This window comes from Xenopus laevis, chromosome 2L (genome assembly GCF_017654675.1).
Source record: "Xenopus laevis strain J_2021 chromosome 2L, Xenopus_laevis_v10.1, whole genome shotgun sequence".
Taxonomy (NCBI): domain Eukaryota; kingdom Metazoa; phylum Chordata; class Amphibia; order Anura; family Pipidae; genus Xenopus; species Xenopus laevis.
Genome location: NC_054373.1, coordinates 98252684 through 98275608, shown reverse-complemented (window position 1 = coordinate 98275608; position 22925 = coordinate 98252684). Strand labels below are relative to the sequence as shown.

The 22925-nt window shown below is 39.5% G+C and overlaps 1 protein-coding gene across 1 annotated transcript; it reads left to right on the top strand.

Annotated features, from left to right (window-relative positions):
* The first annotated feature begins 1722 nt into the window (after positions 1 to 1722).
* ssc4d.L (scavenger receptor cysteine rich family, 4 domains L homeolog) lies at positions 1723 to 22544 on the top strand. The gene is made up of 10 exons (XM_041581191.1): positions 1723 to 1876; positions 3907 to 3939; positions 4253 to 4558; positions 5596 to 5667; positions 8608 to 8922; positions 11460 to 11540; positions 11627 to 11701; positions 12935 to 13246; positions 15849 to 15926; positions 22147 to 22544. Exons 1-10 carry the CDS (start codon positions 1777 to 1779, stop codon positions 22458 to 22460), a joined length of 1686 nt encoding a protein of 561 aa, XP_041437125.1. The 5' UTR covers positions 1723 to 1776; the 3' UTR covers positions 22461 to 22544.
* Positions 22545 to 22925: the final 381 nt, after the last annotated feature.

The following is a 22925-nucleotide window of genomic DNA, read 5'->3' as shown; positions in this document are numbered from 1 at the left end:
CCAAAATCTATGAAAAGCCTTCCTAGAAGATTGGAGAATTTTTCAGGACCAGAGAAGTGGGTTCATATGGCATATTAATAGACATGATTATGAAATCAAATGTTCAATATATATATATATATATATATATATATATATATATATATATATATATATATATATATATATATATATATATATACAGTGAAGGGAAAAACCGGCACTCACGAAAATGTCATCAATTATGCCTGGGTGCAGTCCTAGTTGAAGTTTGAATATAAAGCTCACAGGTCTTAGAAGTGTTTAAATGTCTTTATTCAGTGGACAAACGAATAAAGACATTTAAACACTTCTAAGACCTGTGAGTGCGATCTCCATTTCCAGCTTTATATATATATATATATATATATATATATATATATATATATATATATATATATATATATATATATATATATATATATATATATATATTATACAATGGAAAGTTGTGCTCACCACTAATTTTTAAAACCATTAGGCGGGGGTGCAATGAGGCTGTGACCACAAAATACACCTGCCTCTGCACTGAATCCAGGTAAATACTTGTAAAATGTATAATGAAGCAATAGAATTCTTAGTGAATCAGATGAATATTAAGGGGCCCATTCACTAAGATCGAGTGAAGGAATAGAAGAAAAAATACTTTGAATTTCGAAGTGTTTTTTTGGCTACTTCGACCATCGAATGGGCTACTTCGACCACTACTTTGAATCGAACGATTCAAACTAAAATTCGTTCGACTATTCGACCATTTGATAGTTGAAGTACTGTCTCTTTAAGATATAACTTCGACCCCCTAGTTCGCCACCTAAAAGCTACCGAAGTCAATGTTAGCCTATGGGGAAGGTCCCCATCGGCTTGGCTATCTTTTTTTGGTCGAAGGATAATCCTTCGATCGATGGATTAAAATCCTTCGAATCGTTCGATTCAAAGGATTTAATCGTTCGATCGAACGATTATTCCTTCGATCGAACGAATTGCGCAAAATCCTTCGACTTTGATATTCGAAGTCGAAGGATTTTAATTCGCCAGTCGAATAACGAGGGTTAATTAACCCTCGATATTCGACCCTTAATACATCTGCCCCTAAGCGTAGGTCTGGCCAGATATGGGATGACTTTGACATAGTTGGCCAGTTTACATATATTGCAATATATAGACAAACAATCCCTGTTTTGTTTAAAGGGTAAGGCATTTTTTAGTAGCAGTATGTACAAAATGTCTCTGTCTTAAATATATTGATAATGGGTTGAGTGCAGAGGACTCTTGTATTTGTCTATATATATATATGTGTGTGTGTTTGAAGTTGAAATTGCAGTGAAATCCATGGAAATGGTGTCCATTTTGACTCACTAGGCACAATTGTGGCTGCCAAATATGGGAAACGCTGCATAATTCTTAAAAACGTGTACAAAATTAATCCTTTTGTAAATGGCCTTTAATGTGTATTTATGGGCAGTGCAGTAATCAGTGGTCACAGGAGATAACTTGGGTGAGGTTTTTTTTATTGTCTTCCATTGGTTGTAGAGTCACTGTACCCTTGTCAAAAAGGGCTCAGTTACATACACAAGCCCAAGCAAAAGTCAAAAAGGGTTCAGCCTGCTTTGGCAAATTGTGTACAACTGCAAAGTATATACTGTATATACTGTGCACATTGGGACTTCAAAATAAACTGACTTTTTTTTCTTAGGTGTGCTGAGTTCTCCAAGAATCTGGGGAACATTTGTTTACTGGTGCTACAGTCCAGCAGCAGAAATGATAATAAGTCCCCATTCTTTGCTTGAGCTGCAAATTGTAAGACCAGTGACCTGGATTGTCTCAACATCTATTATTCTTCTTTTACTGAACCCATCAGGTGAGATGTGTGAGATGTACAGTCTGTCACTTGTACAAAATTACCCGTTAGCATGGAAAGAAAGGGAATATGTTAAAAAAAAAAGCAGATTTGGCCCCAAATCTTTTTGCAGAATGGTGGCTACAACAAAGGAACACATGTAGACACAGATTTGTAGTGTATAACTGGAATGGCTATAGAAAGATCTTGGGAATTATCCCTCATTCAACTGTCCATGCCCCAGCGGTACCATGCCATCCTTCCAGACTGATAGACCATAACATTTTCATTAAGCAAATCCATAGGGAAATTAAAGTTGAACAAATAATATAATTTTAGGAACTGAAAAGCATTGTGGTATATTTACTGTAAGAAATGATAAAGCAGAGCTCTCCATACATTTTAGGAGCATATTTATCAGGGGGTGGAAGAGAAAGTTTACCCTTATGATAAATAATTCCTTAACATCCCATACACTCCAATTAACACCAGTAGCATCCCCGAAGTATCCATCATAGTTAACAATTCCACTATCACCCCCTCTCCCCAAGCCCGGTGCCTTGGGGTTATCCTAGATTCTGCCCTGTCATTCACTCCTCATATCCAGTCACTTATTAAATCATGTCACTTCCACCTAAGGAACATTTCCAAAATACAATCATTTATCACCCAAGACGCTGCCAAAATTCTTATTCACTCTCTCATCATATCGCGTCTAGACTACTGCAACTCTCTTTTAATTGGTCTCCCCCTCCAGAGACTGTCACCTCTCCAGTCCATAATGAACACTGCTGCGAGGCTCATACACCTCAGCAACCGCTCCTCCTCTGCCTCACCATTCTGTCAATCCCTGCACTGGCTTCCGTTACCTTTCAGAATCAAATTCAAATTAATGACACTGACTTTCAAAGCACTTCACAACTCTGCTCCACCCTACATCTCTGAACTCATCTCTATATACTCACCCACTTGCTTACTACGCTCCTCTACTGACCTGCTACTCAACTCTTCTCTCATTACCTCCTCACATGCTCGCATTCAAGACTTTGGAAGGGCTGCACCCCTCCTCTGGAACGCTCTCCCACGGTCCGTCCGACATTCTCCCAACCTTTCTGCTTTCAAAAAATCTCTGAAAACGCACTTCTTTCGAGAAGCCTACCCTCACTCTGCTTAACTACCAAACGCAACACCACATACAACACCACATTTCTCACCCACTTACTTTGATTTTGCCCACTCCCACACCTTGTGTATTACTCCCTTCCCTTTAGACTGTATGCCTATGCATAGGGCCTTCCTCACCTCTTTGTACCTGTATTGATTGTGATGTTTGTTACTCCATATATTCTATATATGTAATTCATGTGATGTAGTTGTATATTCACATTTACTTTACAGTGCTACGCAATATGTTGGCGCTATATAAATACATGTTAATAATAATAATAATAAATACACATGAACAATAAACATTGAAATCTCCCACTGGAAAAGTGTTGCAAGCACTGTTTCACTGTTTGATAAATATGCTCCCTGGTCTTTTATACCTGCAACTGTTTAAAACAGATTTAAAAAAATGGAGAATTGAGAGGCCCAGAAGGTCTGTCTATGGTGAGCATTTTAATTAAGGAATGAAGATCCAAATTACGGAAAGATCCATTATCCAGAAAACACCAGGTCCCGATGATTCTGGTCACATTTTCCTCTCTTCAGTTACTAATATCAACTTCCTAGCTAGCTCACAGCACTTGGTTTGCACAGCCATATTAAAGTCATTTTATATGATGTGTAATAGTCAATCAGAAGCATGAGTTCTATCTTTCTTTCCATGCCTGCAGTGGGAAAGGGGTGATTACTCCACATGGCCTTTTACTTAAGATAAAGTAAGTAGCTGGCCCATCCAGAGAAAGGGACTCACCATATTGAAGCTATCACAATAAACTTGGATCCTTATGGATTATTATATTGGTGTACCCTCACAATAGTTTGCACTGTGTAGGCAAACACATACTATGTTGTTGATTTCTTTTCTTGTATTTTTATATTTGCAGATCAGATATCTGCAGTGAAAAGAGAAGATGCAGGTAAGACCGCATTCCTTTGCTAAAAAACTGAAGTGACTGTTTATTTACATGTATTTTTGCAGCAAAGCATCATGGTAAATTGCATCCTTAAAGGTGAAATAAAGCCCTGAGAGCAGCAAATTGTGAGAAGTCATCTTCTTCCAGTTGCTAGTTGTTGGTTTCTGTCAAACATTCCTTTTCCTCCAACCATTATCAAAATGTTCTATCTGTACTTCTCCTTCTCACCCAATGTAGTTTCTCTCTCTCCCATTTTTTTCTAGTCATGTAGAAAAAATTGTATATTTACTGCCTTTTTCAATTTTTTTTTTAGCAGAAATTCAATTAGTGAATGGAAAGAACCGGTGTCAAGGCCGACTTGAAATTCTATACAATGGAACTTGGGGCACAGTATGTGACGATGACTGGGACATTGTAGATGCTAATGTTGTTTGTCGGCAGTTGGGTTGTGGCCATGCGATTGCTATTCCCCTCAGGATCTCTTTTGGTCAGGGCACTGGACGAATTCATTTAGACAATGTTGATTGCAGAGGAAGAGAGACAGCACTGAGCCAATGCAGGAGTCTTGGATGGGGAATCCATAACTGCTACCACTATGAAGATGTTGCTGTCACCTGTAATGGTAAAAATGTTTGGTTCCTTTCTATCATAGGAAAAATGATTATAGGATAACCATCTGGTTCCAAATTTTGTTTGATTCCTTTAATGATTCTAAAATACAACTTCCAGTGTCCACAATTTACAAGATGTAGTTTTGGAACATCAGAGGGCCATTAATAGGGCTTTAATATAATGTAGAAAATTGGTCTTGCTTTTTCTTCTTCTTCTTCTTTTTACATTTACTTTAGATTTAAACTGTTGTAGTTGTTTTGAATTGTAGACTGGAGGAATTTGATTGATTCGAATTTGATTGGATTGCTTAATCCAGAAGGGCCCAGACTTTACTGATGTGAGGTCGCTTTTAGTGAAGTTACTGTTTAGATTCTTCAGTTGTTACGCTGGCCTTATTGTTTAGTGTAGGCAACAAGATGGAGGCTGGCTGGAGAACAGACAGGGAGGACTTGACAATCAAAGTAGATTTTATTCAGCAGAACAGACATTTTGGTAATGTCACACAGGACATTTTGACACCCAAACTAAATCTCCTCCAGCATGATACAAAATAAAAAAATATACCTTTTCATTGGTGTCAGTGTAAATTGGCAGCAGCATACATATATACCTTTATCTTACACTTCATTGGAGCAGGTGCAACCCATGAAAGATACTGGGGTTGAGGAGAAAATAATAAGTAAAAACAGCTTTTTATTCTCAGCTTCACACTCATTACAAAGCTAGATATATACACATCAGAATATCATGGAGTTATAGCGATGTGTGGTGCATTCTAGCCATAATTGTATTCCCTGAGCTTTGGACAACCATACTTTCCATTATTATGCACATAAAGAAAGACATTAATTCCATTACAGGTTGTGCTGTTTTATTGTAACATAGATCAGCTCAAAATGCAGCATCTTTTGCATCGGTGCAGGGACTCCTTGTGCCATAATTAATTTACAGTGTAACTCCATGGCAGGTCTTTGGTGTCAGTTATTTAACTGATTTGCCTTTATTTGTAAAAGTAAGTTCTGACAGGTAACAACATACTTATTGCAGAGTTCTTACCAACACCAGCGAGCAAAGGGCACTCGACAAAAGCTGCCTCTACCTCCCTGCAGAATGGTCAAAGTGAGTAAAATCTACATATATATATTTCTTTGTTTATGGAGTTCAAGTTTGATTTTGAGTCTTTCTGAAGTTATCAACAATTTTCTAAAGGACCAGTAACATAAAAGAACAACAGGGTTTTCTATACAGAGTTTTAATATAATTTACGTTTGCCCTGCTCTGGTATAAATTTGTGTTTGTTTCAGAAGCACAACTACAGTTTATATAAACAAACCTACAATATGAGTAGCCACGAAGAAAGTCATTCAGGTTGAAACTTATTCACAGGTGTCCATTTAAGCACTTGCATCTAATTCTATATACAAGCAGTTGAAATGTCACGCAAGTGTACATAAATCTGGCCAAAAATGCAGATGACTTACAATTTCCCCTGTCCTTACTGTGGTGCATAGCCCACAGGACCTGTATAATATATATATAGATAACACAGCTGTTAAAAAAAGAAATTTAGAACAGAATATAACATGGTAGAGAAAAGCTAACCTTTAAATAAACCTTTGGTATGATAATGTAGACAAGGAGATTTTGTGTCTCACTGTTAAATCTCTTTCTCTTCAGTCGCTTGGGGGAAACAGGGACAGTGGGGTATAACTGGCACCACTAGGAGGCAGGACACAATAAAAAATAGAATCTTGATCCCTCCTCCTCCTCCTGCTAAACCCCTCCTCAGTTTGCACCAAAGGAGAAACAGGAGGTTATTAATAATCAACAGAAAAACGGATAACTAAGTACAAGAAGAACAGATGGTTGCGTCAACCAAGTCTGAAGCCAAGAGAAGGTCTCTATCCAGGGAGGGAAGCCCTGTGTCCCCCAAGCGACTGAAGAGGAAGAGATTTAAGGGTGAGTACACAAAATCTCCTTTTCTCTAGGTCTGCTTGGGGGACACATGGACAGTGGGGACGTACCAAAGCCGGCCGCTGAATCAAGGGCAGGGAGTAGAGGCCTACGTGGAACCAGCCACTGCAGCTTGAAGTACCTTCCTGCTGTAGCGGGTGTTAGATGCCGCAAAGGTGCCAAACTGGTAATATTTGGCAAAAGTATGGATTGAAGTCCACGTTGCAGCCTTGCACAATTGTTCCGCTGAGGCTTGGTTTAGAAAAGCCCAGGACGCATTTATTCCTCTGGTGGAATGTGCCCTGATTGAGTCTGGGGGAACCTGACCCTGTGATGAATAGGATCTCTGGATGGCCTGTTCTATCCAGCGGGATATGGTAGTCTTAGTAGCTGGTGTGCCCCTGAGAGGGCCTGAGGAAAGGATGAACAAGGATTTTGATTGACAATGTCCTCGACCCGGGAAAACTTGAGGTCCCTAACGGGGTTGAGGGTATGCAGTGCCGCTTCCTTCACACTGGAAAGGGATGGGCAGAAGGTAGGAATCTTAATTTTCTGGTTGAGGTGGAAAGTGGAAACCACCTTGGGAAGAAAAAAGGGAGAAGTATGAAGTACTGCCCTGTCGTTGTGGAAGGTCAACAGAGGAGACCTACAGGAGAGGGCAGAGATCTCAGATACTCTCCGTGCTGAGGCAATAGCCAGCAGAAAAACAGTTTTCCATGTGAGCCCCTGAAGTGGAATAGTAACCATGGGCTCAAAGCGAGCACGTTGCAGGGCATGTAGGACTAGGATTAAGTCCCAATTGGGCACCGGTGAATGTACCGAGGGCTTTATGTGGGCCACTCCCTGCAGAAAAATCTTAACATCGTGGAGCAAGGCGAGATGTCTTTGGAACAGGATGGAAAGTGCAGAAAACTGCGATTTCAGCGACCCGAGGGACATGTCCAGGGACAGTCCCTCCTGTATAAAGGCCAGAAGGTGGAGTGGAAAACTTCAGTGAATTGAAACCATTAAGTTAGCACCACCGATGGTAAGTGGACCAGACCTGATGGTACGTCTTGGTGGAGACTGGTTTGCAGCGTCAGAGAACCCCTTCCGTCTCAGGATCGAGGTGTCAGTAGCCATGCCATTAAATTGAGGTTGGCAGGACAAGGGTGACTGCCTGGAATATATGCTTACCTTAAATGAGCCACGGCAGGAGTTCCCAGAGTGCTACTGTAGGGATCCTGGAGGCATATAAGGAGGAATCAGCCACAGGATGAACCTGGCTATACCTCAGCCCTGTGTCCCGGCTAGTGCATCCTCACTCTGGACGACAGAGGGAGGGAATCAATGCTGGATGGTCAGTGCAGAGCACAAGAGACCCCAGGGACATCATGAAGTAATGGATCAGACTACTCGGTGTAGCTGTCCAGCTCCATATAATGTGAAGGAATTGTAATGAAAAGCACTGCGTATCTTGACAGCGCTATATAAATAAATGATGATGATAATTAAAAAAAAATAAATAGTAAAATACTCCTGAATGCAGGAGATGGTCCTAACCTCCTGAGGACACAACGAAACTGGGTGTCTCTGCCTACAGAGGAGGGGTAAAGTAGGAGGAGGAGGGACCAAGTTTCTATTTTTTTATTGTGTCCTGCCTCCTAGTGGTGCCAGCTATGTCCCTGTGTCCCCCAAGCAGACCTAGAGAAATAGTCATTGAAGATAAATAGGAGTCTGCCTCAATAGACAGATACCGTAAGTAACAAAAATTAACAATAAATCTGTAGCCTCACAGAGCAGTAGTTTTTTTGTCTGCTGGGGTTAGTGACCCCTTCTAAAAAGTGTAGAGAGGCAGAACAGAAAGACAAATAATTTAAAAATGAAGACCAGTGGATGCTAAGAATTGACCATTCTATAACATACTAAAAGTTAACATAAAGAAGAACCAACACTTTAAAAGGTATGCTTTTAACTCTATAAACACGTTTACAAATGAAAAGCAAGCCTAGAAATATTGTGCATGTTATGGATTCGTTCAGTTTTATTATTTGTATTATTTTCTTTAACATTGTGATGCACTAATGTAAATATGCACATTTATGCACAATTGTTGTATATTTACAGGAGATGGCAGCATCAGATTAGTCAGCGGAGCAGATTCCTGCCAAGGAAGGGTTGAGATACTGTACAAAGGAAACTGGGGTACAGTATGTGATGATGACTGGGGCCTAAGCGATGCAAGTGTTGTTTGCCGACAGGTTGGTTGTGGTCAAGCCTTGGATTACAAAAGTAATGCCTACTTTGGCTATGGCACAGGATTAATATTAATGGATAATGTCAACTGTGATGGGTCAGAGCCATACCTTTCTGCCTGCTACAGTCTCGGCTGGGGAATCCACAACTGTGGGCATCACGAAGATGCCGGCATCATTTGCTCTGGTAAATACTATAAACATGTTTTTAAAGTAAGGCTTAGTTCATATGAATTTGTTTAAACAAAACCACAGAAATTAATTAATAGCCATTCTGTGCAGTTGCATGTTATTCATCGAAGTATATTATGCAATTCAATGTTCCATGAAACATGAAATATAACAATTAGTATTACACTCTATGGCCAAATGTTGTATTAAGACACCTGCCTGTGCAACACCTCATTCTGAAATTCTTGGTTTTAATATGTTGGTCCTCTGTTTGCTATTATAACCAGCTCTGCTTCTACTGCTGAGACAGTTTTACATAGATGTAGGAGCATTGTTACAGGGATTTGCCTGAACATTAAGAAGGTTGAAAGTTGATATTGGGTGATCAGGCCTAGTTCAACCCAGAGTTATTCAGTTGGGTTGAGGTCAGGGCACTGTGCAGTATAGTTTCCTTCTTTTACTCCCATTTCAACAACTTTGTTCAACTCTCAGATTATGCATGGGGAGTAAATAACCTTCTCCAGATTTTTGCCAAAAGTAGGAACTGCGGCATTGTCAAGAATGTATTTGTATTCTGTAGCAGTAAGCTTTTACCAGAACCAATGACCCTAACCCATGAAAAACATCCCTAGACCCTATTTACCACCAAACTTCACCGTAGGATATGAATTCAGCACAATTCACCATAGGATATAAATTTAGCACAATTCATCAGTACTGAGAACTAATTACCTGTGCAGAGTCCCATGTCATTGATTTTTACACTGTTTGTCCATAAAAAACCCATTATTATGATGAATAGTTCTTGGGCTAACATTGCTTGCAGAGACAGCTTGAAACTCATCGGGGAGTGTTACTTTTGGACATATAGGGGGTTATTTACTAAGCTCCGAATACCTGAAATTCCCCGAAATCCAAAACTTTTCAGAATTTATTAAACCCAGAGTGCTAAAAAACCTGCATATAAAAACATGGCATCGAAAAACCTGACGAGGTTGCATAAAAGTCAATTGGAACAGTCCCATTGATTTTTGGTTGTGTCGGGGGTTTCCGTCAATTTCACAATGTTTTCGGAGCTTTCGGGTGAAAACTCCGAAAAATTCGGAGTTTTCAGGAAAAATTCACGAAAAATCTGAGCTTTTCCCGCAAAGGTGATTTTTGGGAAAATGTAATATTAAATACGCGTTTGTAGCAGCTGAGATAAATTCAGACCTTGATAAATAATCCCCATAGTGTGCATGTTCAAGCCATATACTAGTTTATTACAAATTACAACAGGTAGGAGTGATATCAGTTTTGATCCAGACAGCAGTCACATATGTTGTTCATTTACAGATTGTGATAAATAAATTGTTACATTGGCACCAAGGCAGATTATCCAGGCACTGTAGGAAAATGCCAGTGGGCCCCATATTGGATCTTTAATGGATAGTTAAATAGATGGATAGTTTTGTGTTGCAGATATTCTTTATTTCTTTATGGAGTCCAAGTAATACAGTTTCAAAATGTTTGTACCTTCTGTCTGCCAAATCCCAGCACAGCATGCAACAACAGAATTAAAGCAGAACCTGAAGTAGCAGTATATTATCCACCATACATGTATATATATGTATAATTTAATGCCATGCTAAGTGTTAATTTTTTATTGGTACTGTAACAGAACCTGAAGGAATAACTTCACTAAATATCATTCTCATCTGCCAGTTTTTCGGCCTGCAACTGGCAACATCTCATGACAACAATAAGCATGAGACATGTGCCAACGTTTCTAATAATCCACAGCCACTTTTTAAAACACGATAAAGTAAGAAAAATGAACAATGAGATTGTAATTTTGACATGTCACCTATTGAAAACAAGGGCAATTGAAACAAGACAGAGGGTCTCATTTATAAACTTGGCGCAGGGCAGAATGTTTCGCACAGTGAAAATATGTGCCTTCCATCTGGTCATATTTATAAAGCTGAATAAGAGTGTGCAAACGGATTTGCGAATTTGTTTTTCACACTGCGAATGTCTATAAGAGCTTTTTAAATATGGAAAAAATCGCAAATTGCGAATAATTATGCGCACACTCTGCATTTGAATTACGGCACAAAAGCGGAGAAAATATTCGCAAAAGTTTCAATAATTGCGAATCTAAGTTACTGTTAACGCAAATTTTGCGCACAACAACCTCGCAAAGCACCTGCACTCACGCACAGACCCGTCTCATTTGCGAAGATTTATTCCCAATATGAATTCTCAAAAACCATAAAGACGGGAACAGCAGTGCAATATTTTAGCATTCAGGAAAAAGCATGGGCAAAACAACCATTTGCGAATAAATATGTGCTGCGCGAACGTTATCAATTACCCCCAGAGACTTTTATCTTGTCCGGTGCACCCTGTCAGAACACAAGGATACCGTCTATAAAATATTCAGATCAATACTGCAAATACCCGTTATGGCAGTTCAAGCAAGACCCCAATGACTTTCTGAGATTTAAGATTTATTAGTGTATTTGCACTGGGAGATTATCATTTTGAAGCTTCCTGGGTCTTTTTCTTTAGGTGTCTTGAGTTCGACAACAGCAGCCAATGGCACAGCAGCCACTGGCGACACTGCAGAGTTTCCTACTGACACAGCCACAGGTAGGAATGAAATAGCAACTCCCAGCTCTTCCGCAAGGGGCCCTCATAATCTAAAGCTTATCTTTATTATTCTCATTATTCTATAGTTACGTGGGGTGCAGATAAGCCTTCTCCAGAGAGAGGTTTCCTCACAGCTTCTATTCTCCAGTCTGGTAGAAAAAGTAAGTATTCTTTTCTAAGAATCAATTCATTTGTATGGATTGAAACATTATTTGCTCTGTGAAATTGCATAGGTATATTCTGCAAATAGCACATCATTAATTGATATTCTTGTTTTTATTACTAGTTTTATGGTTTCGATTTTTTTTTAATTGAACCATATCCACCAGTAATCCTTAATCTAACAGAAAAATATCCATAAAACATTAACATATTGACACACTGCAGTGACTTGCGTTTTGCTTGTCCACATCTTAGCATTTTTTCAGCGTGAGTGATTGCTCTGGTAACTTCATAGATGTGGAGAGTTATATTTTGTATGCCATGGATTTTACAGGCAGACAGGCCCCTGTATGCAAGAGCACAGAGGGGTCCAAAATTGAGCTCCTTAATGTTCATTACAGAGTGCTTGCATCTGGGAATATGCCTCCACAGGCCTGTCCCTCATTTGTACAGCATTGCTAAATGCATCTTTAAACATAAACCAGTGTAATCTGGCTGCTGGTCATTCGGATCCCTTGACATGTAGCCCTTGCATTTATACAGAAGCGTAACTAGAGGGGGGCGGGCCCTGGCGCAGGACGCGCAGCCGGGCCCCCGCCCCCTCCGTACAGCCGGAAACTGTCGGGGAATGTGCGCAGCACAGCGGCGCGCGGACTGCCGGGGGGCCCTGAGGGGGTGCGGGCCCTGGCCCGCTCGCACCCCCTGCTCGAATGGTAGTTCCGCCACTGCATTTATAGCTCTTGGGCTTTCCTTTATGTTTTGCTGAGTTTTATAGAGAGAGAGAGAGAGATATTCCCTTCTAGTTGAGGGCAAATTTAGTTTTTTTTCTTTCCATAAATAAAGAATGAAAGAAGAAAATTTAATAGACAGTAACATTTAAATAACGAACAAATCATTAATATTCACGCTAATCATATGAGTCATATGTGAATTACACTGTCCAGTTATTAAGGGGATCTAAACCCCAAAAATAATTTATGTAAACATAATCATATTGCTCCTCTGAACATAACTCCTGACTTTAATGTTCCTTTTAATTAATGTATTTGCAGGGATACAATTATACTATCAACAGGCCCTTTTTTTTTTATTAATACTCAAGTGTGAAATGCTAGTTAATATATTAAAGCTTTAGAAATGCCAGCAACCTCATTATTATAATGTGAAAGCCATTCATATTAAATTGTTTTCAATTTCATTTCTCTTTTTCTATTACTGTTTTTGTCCAACAGGTGGCAGCATTAGGTTAGTAAATGGAAACAGCAGTTGCCAAGGCAGAGTGGAAGTTCTCCATGAAGACACCTGGGGGACAGTGTGTGATGATGACTGGGATTACAACAATGCGCAGGTGGTTTGCAAACAGATGGGCTGCGGCCCAGCTATTGTGGCCACCACTTTGAGTTACTTTGGCTATGGTAGTGGTCCAATCCTTCTTGACAATGTGGACTGTGTTGGTACAGAGAAATACCTAACAGATTGCTTCAACCTAGGCTGGGGTCAGCACAACTGTGGCCATCATGAGGATGCAGGGGTTATCTGCCAAGGTGATTAGTCGATGATATGTGCAATAATCATTCTCACTGAGAGTTTCATAAATAATAATCTTTTAATAGCCATAGACATAGCCAGACTGCCCCACTACCGAGTTGCTCTGGCACCCCTCATCTCTATTGAGGTTCCAGATTGGGTATGAAGCAGTATTTCTAACTGCTCAGTACATTGTGCTCTCCCACTATAGCAACCACTTCTTCGATGTACATTCTCCTGCTGATAGCTATTTGCCTATGGCAGTTATCAAAGGGCAATTGTTGCTTAAATATTGTAACCTCTACCACAGCTGTGGGGGCTCATAGGACCTGCATTCCAGATGCATCTGGTCCATTATTTCTATTAAATCAAAAACAGTTGATCTATACAGTAACAAATACCTGTACAAAGTTTCCCCCAGGTATAGTCACCCTTTGCGACCAATCAGATGTTTTCTCAAAACATCACACAGTAAATTCTACCGTCTGCTGGTTACTATGGGTTACTAGAACTGAGGCAAATTTTGCAACTGTTTAACGTCCCTGCTCAACACAAATGCCTGATTGTTAAGAGTTGTCATTGAAATGGAGCAAATTTAGCTCATGCTACGAAATAAGATCAGGAGAGTGTAATTGTGGGGAAAGTGTCAAAGGGGGTTATTAATTGAAGGTAGAATTTTAGAGCTATGTGAGCTTTTTTAGACCTCAAATAAACTCAAAGGGTTTGTAATATAAGGAAAAAGTCAAATGGAAAAAATGTGGATCAGTAAGTTCAGGGGTTAACAACCTGAAAACTCTAATTAAGTTTTCGGTGAAAAAAAAAACTTGAATTGATCGAGTTTTCGAGCGAAATCCACTGAAAAAAACCTCAAACCTCATGAAGGCTATCAACATCTTCAAATGGTTCATGGGACCTCTACCATTGACTCCTACATGACAACAACAGGTTTTAGCTGGTGTATTTTTGGATTCAAGGTATTCCTGGTATAAAGTTTTTTAACCCTAAAAATTGATTTTTGACTCAAAAATATCATTGAAAACTCGAATTTTTCATAGAAAACACAACTCAACCTTAATAAATCTGCCCCAAGTGATGCTTTTCCTGAATTTACAACCTTATCAATATGTATTACTGTGCATATCCAGTGGCATAACTACCGGGGTGCGATTGGGCCAGGGCCGCATCCCCTCAGGGCCCCCGGCAGCTTGCGCGCCACTGGAATCCGGCCAGGAAATTGCGTAAGGAGGGTGACGGGGGGCCCGGCTGCGCGTCCCGCACCAGGGCCCGCCCCCCTCTAGTTACGTTTCTGTACATAGTTACATAGTTACATAGTTAAATTGGGTTGAAAAAAGACAAAGTCCATCAAGTTCAACCCCTCCAAATGAAAACCCAGCATCCATACACACACCCCTCCCTACTTTTAATTAAAATTCTATATACCCATACCTATATTAACTATAGAGTTTAGTATCACAATAGCCTTTAATATTATGTCTGTCCAAAAAATCATCCAAGCCATTCTTAAAGGCATTAACTGAATCAGCCATCACAACATCACCCGGCAGTGCATTCCACAACCTCACTGTCCTGACTGTGAAGAACCCCCTACGTTGCTTCAAATGAAAGTTCTTTTCTTCTAGTCTAAAGGGGTGGCCTCTGGTACGGTGATCCACTTTATGGGTAAAAAGGTCCCCTGCTATTTGTCTATAATGTCCTCTAATGTACTTGTAAAGTGTAATCATGTCCCCTCGCAAGCGCCTTTTTTCCAGAGAAAACAACCCCAACCTTGACAGTCTACCCTCATAATTTAAGTCTTCCGTCCCTCTAACCAATTTAGTTGCACATCTCTGCACTCTCTCCAGCTCATTTATATCCCTCTTAAGGACTGGAGTCCAAAACTGCACTGCATACTCCAGATGAGGCCTTACCAGGGACCTATAAAGAGGCATAATTATGTTTTCATCCCTTGAGTTAATGCCCTTTTTTATGCAAGACAGAACTTTATTTGCTTTAGTAGCCACAGAATGACACTGCCCAGAATTAGACAACGTGTTATCTACAAAGACCCCTAGATCCTTTTCATTTAAGGAAACTCCCAACACATTGCCATTTAGTGTATAACTTGCATTTATATTATTTTTGCCAAAGTGCGTAACCTTGCATTTATCAACATTGAACCTCATTTTCCAGTTTGCTGCCCAGTTTTCCAGTTTAGACAGATCACTTTGCAAAGTGGCAGCATCCTGCATGGAACCTATAGTTCTGCACAATTTAGTATCATCTGCAAAAATAGAAACAGTACTTTCAATGCCCACCTCCAGGTCATTAATAAACAAGTTGAAAAGCAAGGGACCTAGTACAGAGCCCTGCGGTACTCCACTAACAACACTGGTCCAATTAGAAAATGTTCCATTTACCACCACTCTTTGTAGTCTATCTTTTAGCCAGTTCTCTATCCAGGTACAAATACTATGTTCCAGGCCAACATTCCTTAATTTAACCAGTAACCTTTTGTGTGGCACTGTATCAAATGCTTTAGCATTTGATACCTAAGACTAGGTAGTTCATATAGCAAAAGTTTAATATTTACATAATTACTGTTTATTTTATATCGATTAGGTGTGAAGGAGTCTGAATGGCTTTCTAAAGCAAATGGTTTCGATGTAACAACTGAATCGGCAGCACCTCCAAAAGATGGTAAGTGTGCAATAGTCATACAAGCAGGATTCTTCTACACTCAGGATTACAATGTAATTTCCCACACAGTAGACTTATATCAGTCCTTTTTGCTCTAGGGTTAGATGATGTAGCATGTTTGGAGCCATCAAAACATATATTAGAATTAGAAGTTGGCTATTTCCATTTGTCTGGAAAGGGTTAACTCCAGGAATGGCACAAAGGGCTTTCCCTTTTGCAGCAGGAATGTTCTATTCTATATAAATCTCCTTGCACATCTACAGCTCAGCAGCTAAAACTCCAGCAAGTTTTCCCATTGCAGCCTAGCGTAGAGGAGGAGATTACTGAATTCTGCCCGGCAACAGCATTAACCTGTAATATACTGTGTCACAGCGCTTCCAGCAGTCAGTACACATTTATAAGTGCAAGCTAAGGGAGCTTTATCCCAATAGGGAGATGAAATCATAGAACACAATAGCAGCTTCTCTCTCTTGTGAGAGGCATCTTTAGTAGCAACCAAGACTAAATGTATGTTCTGCACAGTGATGAGTGAAACTACTCCCCAACAATGTTCATTCCTGTTAATCACAGAGATTCCGAATTCATAAAATAATGCTTCAACCTTTTTGTCTGTGGCTGAATAACAGCATTCAGTTCATTGGCAACTGCCACACGGTGATGTGAGAAGAGCAATTACTGTATAACACCAGCTGATGCTTTTCTGACACAATATCTAGAATGGAAGCTTTTCTACTATATACATACAGTATAAATCCTCATTTTCACACACCGCCACATTGTGGTACAGGTATGGGACCTGTTATCCAGAATGCTCGGGATCTGGGGTTTTCTGAATAAGGGGTCTTGCATTACGTTGGATCGACATACCTTAAGTCTACCGAAAAATCATTTCAACGTTAATTAAACCCAACATGATTTTTTTCCTCCAATAAAGATTAATTATGTCTTACTTGGGATCAAGTACACGGCACTGTTTTATTTTTACAGAGAAAAAGGAAATCATTTTTAAAAATTTGCATTGTATGATTAAAATGGAGTATCTGGGAGACGGCCCATAATTCAAAGCTTTCTGGATAACGGGCTTCCGGATAAAATATATTATTATAGATTTGAGTGCAGTTTGGGTCAAAAATATTGGTTCTGGGGCCACATTGTTTATTAATGACCTGGAGGTGGGCATTGAAAGTACTGTTTCTATTTTTGCAGATGATACTAAATTGTGCAGAACTATAGGTTCCATGCAGGATGCTGCCACTTTGCAAAGTGATTTGTCTAAACTGGAAAACTGGGCAGCAAACTGGAAAATGAGGTTCAATGTTGATAAATGCAAGGTTATGCACTTTGGCAAAAAAAATATAAATGCAAGTTATACACTAAATGGCAGTGTGTTGGGAGTTTCCTTAAATGAGAAGAATCTAGGGGTCTTTGTAGATAATACATTGTCTAATTCTGGGCAGTGTCATTCTGTGGCTACTAAAGCAAATAAAGTTTTATGTCTTGCATAAAAAAGGGCATTAACTCAAGGGATGAAAACATAATTATGCCTCTTTATAGGTCCCTGGTAAGGCCTCATCTGGAGTATGCAGTGCAGTTTTGGACTCCAGTCCTTAAGAGGGATATAAATGAGCTGGAGAGAGTGCAGAGACGTGCAACTAAATTGGTTAGAGGGATGGAAGACTTAAATTATGAGGGTAGACTGTCAAGGTTGGGGTTGTTTTCTCTGGAAAAAAGGTGCTTGCGAGGGGACATGATTACACTTTACAAGTACATTAGAGGACATTATAGACAAATGGCAGGGGACCTTTTTACCCATTAAGAGGATCACCGTACCAGAGGCCACCCCTTTAGACTAGAAGAAAAGAACTTTAATTTGAAGCAACGTAGGGGGTTCTTCACAGTCAGGACAGTGAGGTTGTGGAATGCACTGCCGGGTGATATTGTGATGGCTGATTCAGTTAATGCCTTTAAGAATGGTTTGGATGATTTTTTGGACAGACATAATATCAAAGGCTATTGTGATACTAAGCTCTATAGTTAGTATAGGTATGGGTAGATAGAATTTAATTAAAAGTAGGGAGGGGTGTATGTATGGATGCTGGGTTTTCATTTGGAGGGGTTGAACTTGATGGACTTTTTCTTTTTTCAACCCAATTTAACTATGTAACTATGTAACATTCCTACTAAAACCACTACTTCAACTTTCAAGGTATCTAAATAGTGGGCAATGATAGGACCATCGGTATAAAAAGCAGTGTAAAATAAATGGCAAATTTATAAGGAGTGTATATTCTTTTATGTCACTCTATCATTGTATTTATGCTGTCATTTAATGCCAATATTATTTTATTTCAAGTCAACGGTTTCAGCAATCTGGTCGCTAGTGTCCAAGTACCCTAGTAACCATGCGCTGATTTGAATAAGAGGCTGGAATATGAATAGGAGAGGGCCTGAATAGGAAGATGAGTAATAAAAAGTAGCAGTAACAGTACATCTGTAGCTTTACAGAGCATGTTTTTAGATGGGGTCAGTGACCCCCATTTGGAAGCTGAAAAGAGTCAGAAGAAGAAGAAGAAGGCAAATAATTCAAAAACTATAAAAAAAGAAAAAATTAATGCCAACTGAAAAGTTACTTAGAATCAGCCATTCTATAACATACTAAAAGTCAATTTAAAAGTTAACCACCCTTTAAGCTGGAATGTGCTATGGAAAACATAACATAATGATACCTGCTGATCAGATTGTGATGTGTGGTGTATTTGATCACCATATTTTTTTTTTAAACACAGTTTGATAAATGGGCCCCTAAGTTTGAAGTTACAGATGATGAAATATGCAGGGCCAACTTTTCTGCTGGAGCTCTGTATAAAGGGAAACGTTTGGAGCCCTTAGTGATACATTGAGCAGTACTTAATAGTATGTGTTGAGGGCCTGGATAATGATGCCTTCCTCTGGAGTTGTACTACCTGCACTCCCCTGATGGCTGCGCTGTGTAAAAGTAACAGGTACCAGTAAAGTAGCATTTTTGTGCACTCCATATTAATGCTGAGCATGTGCCTATAATTACTGTGTAAATATAGAAAGCTAAACCTCTTCCTAGAGCTGATCATGCCTCTCAAATCCTTAACTGTGGCAGGTGCTTAATGGGCCTGTGGTCTCCATGCTGGAAAGGGAACAGGCCCATTAACATGATCTACATAGCTATGAAATGAGCACAAATATGAGCATTATCATGGGGGAAGGGATGTTGTGGAAACAGCAAATGCTTTGGCTATGTGACCAAACCTATATACAATACACAGATTGAAGTCTTTTCATTGTGAGGCTACAATCAAATTTCTCTAACACATTTCCACCCAAGATCTTGGGAAAAATGAAAAAAAAATTTTTTTTGTGTATTACTAAACTTATCATATGAATAAATAAGATATTTTCTCAAAAAGAACTAGCCTTCAGTTTGAGAATAATACTTACTGCAATAAACCACAAAGCATACAGCACAGCCGCCTACACATATGTGGCCCTTGTTAATGCCCATTTATTTTCTTTAAATAACAACTGTGGCCAAACATTCTTTTATTTTTAACCATATATATTTTTATACCTATATATATATATATATATATTGTTCTTGCCGCTAAAAGGAAACAAAGCTGGCATTAAAAGGGTCAAGTGAAATTAAGGACTCCTCTTAGGGTTAAGATGCCTGGCATGACATGATTATGTGTAGCTCGCTCTGGTGAGGATTAAGGGATAGTGTCCTAGATGTGCTTGACCCTATATGGAAGGATTGATCATAGCCTAACATTAGCCGTAGGTGCCAGGAACCTGTGCAATCATGTCCCAGGCACTCAGCTTTGTGAAGAGGCTGTAGATGATTCAATAAAAACTGAAGGGATGATTGCACTGCTTCTGGTGCCAGTATGGCTGGTTTCAATATCAGACCATCTAATTGGCCACAATGTATTTCTGCACCTTCTGGCAACCTAGATATTCTGTTGCACCTCATGCGCACTCTGAATCTTAAAAATGACAGTAGGGGCAAATACAGGTGACAAACTGCTAGAGGCGCAGGGTTATCAGGAATGCAAAACAAGTTCAGAAGGTAGGTCCTGATACAGGCAATGCATAAGGCAACTCAGGCTGGCAGATGTCCAAGACAAAGACATGAAATGTTCAACAGGCACAAAGTCCAAGTTCTGGAAATGGGTCAGTGCAGGTAGCAATCAAGTAGGGTCCAGAACAGGCCAAAGTCTAAACAGAGATCAGGTCTTGTAAAAGGATTATCAGGGCACCTACCATGGGCAGAGTGTCCTGCAGAAAGGCGACCAATAAACTGTCAAAGTCTGTGGCATTAGTGGGCTTTTACAGTTGTGCAATTTGGCACACTAAAGACTTCCCTGGTGTCTAGTGTGAGCCAGAGCTTGTCCTCAGCTATGAAACAACAGAAAAGAAAATGGTAAGATACTGGGGCAAGTATATCTTCACAGCAAAAGACTGGAAAACATGGGCTTCTCAAGAAGCCCAAAATGTAATGTTTAGCATATATATAGCCTACTTCTTTAACATTAACTTCTTTATTGAGTAGTAGGGCATATGGGTGCTGTGTTGCTTTTCATAGTCAGCAGCTCTCAGCTTCTTATGTTACAAATCCCCTTCTCCTCTTCATCCAGGGTGTAATGCATGCACAAAAAAGCATCCTTCACCCAGATAGCATACTGCTGCCCTTGTTGGGCTGAATGTACACATGAATTTAACAGGAGACACAGAGCCGCTAGCCAAAATGAACAGCAGATTTATGCCATGATACTAACTAGATATGCTAACTATATAGTTCTGAAACCATAATATAATCATTCCAAATGGGACACAAATAGAAACCTTCTAGGGAGGACAATGCTGGTGGAACCAAGAAGGTAAAAATTATAAAGGGGTTCTAACTTAAGAGGTATACATGGTATTTTAATACAAGTCAATGTCTGTTTTTGAAAAATGGAGTATAGTGTTTTCTTGGAAATCTACTAAAAGGGAATCCTTTCATACCATGTGAGGTTTTCAGTAAATGCAGCGATTGGCAGTATTGTGCAATCTGTACATGTAGCCATTAGTACTACTATCTTGGGTATGGCAGCCCAAAATATAATCACAGCATCTGTCATTTGTTTCCCATAGAGTAAGGGATTGTGTTTCATGTTTTAAGGTAAAAAATAGAATCCACTTGCCACTGTGAGCTGATGGGCTATACCTAAATTCCGAGATGGCTAGGAGCCTCCTCACATGCAGGAATACCACCCTCTGTATTATGGCTGTGTATTGAATAGCAGTTGCATGCATTAATGTCTAGAAGAGATGGAATTTTGGTTATGCATAAGGCCTCATGCACACTTGCTTTGTTTGTGAAATGGTGACCTGATTCAAACATAAAATGATAATTGAGCGGAGGGCTCTCTGACTAGCATTAGTCAGATGTTATGGGCTGCCCTCACATTTAAGGAGAGTGGTGTAAATATGATGCAATGCTTGGAACCAAGGTCATCTGTAATGCAATGTGTCCCCAGTAGAGAGGGCAAGTATAGCTCCTATTGCCAGTCTGTTTTTGAATGAACTTTGTCTGTGCTGGCTGTTACAATGATGGAGCTAGTAGTCAAGTAAAAACTACTCATCACAGAAAAGCCTTCCCTTTTTATACTTGTAAAATATAATTATTTAGGCATCACCAGAGTTGTTATCTCTTCCTTTGAAAGAAAGATCAGAGCTTTGCTAGAAACGCATCAGTCTGTAACTGGCCACTGCATATTAGTCTTGAATGACTCTAGTTCCATATTTGGGCCCTGGTCATGTCAACAAAGGTGCTGTTCCCTATACACCCTTGTTGACACAGCAATACCAGAGACACAGTTATTGAATAAATACAACACTATTTGTTATCTGTTATGACCTTCTGTTTGCTCTGCTTGATATATATTAGTACAGTTGTTGGCACCAAGAATTGAAATTGTGCATTCTAATACATCTGTATCTATCAAACTCTTAAGGCAATGGCAGACATGGCATGGCAACTAAATTTATTTTCTCAGGCAAAAAAAAACCTAAACATTAAACAAAATTTCTAAACGTATTCCTCCCATTTTTTGCATGTCAGTCTTCGACCCTCAAATGTAATTTTAGCTAAAAGACTTTTTTAGCATCACCAGCTATTGACAGTCACTTTTACTTGTGCTAGGTTCTCTTCGCTTGGTGAATGGCAGCCATAGATGTGAAGGTCGTTTGGAGATCTTTTTCCTTTTGCAGTGGGGAACAGTGTGCGACGACGCATGGGACCTAAAAGCAGCAAAGGTGGTGTGCCAATCGTTAGGCTGTGGACCTGCTGTAAAAGCCAGAGGAGAAGCATGGTATGGACGTGGCAATGGGTACATCTTTTTTGACAACATGAAATGTCAGGGCAATGAAAGCTCCCTCCTGCAATGTTCTTACATACGCTGGAATGTCCACAACTGTGACCACTCTGAGGATGCTGGTGTGTTGTGTGGACTTTAGTGATCGCTTACTTACAGAACAAATCATGAAAATATGTAAATGAACATGTTTTGTATTTAATTTTGTATCTTCCATTGTTCCAGATCAATTTGCACTTTATTTACCCATTAAATGTATCAGGTTAAGCAGAAAAAAAAAACAAGATTATATTAAAGATATTGGTTGTCTTTACTGTTTATTTGAAAGTACTGTTTCATACAGTATATTTTTATGGATTCAGTCTCATTTCTGAACCAGGTTTGCTTATGCTAATATTATTGTCCTCCTACACAGACTTTAACCTTTGTGCTATGGTCTGTCAAGTGGCACAATCACAGATAATGAGTGGCCTCAGCGTGCATGATGAGGACGATAAAGTATATGGTAACTACAGATTAATAATACAAATTGTATGCCTTATAATAATACGTTAGTGCATGCAAGAGCGATTGCAGTGTCAAGTTGGTTGTAGATATCTATCCATCC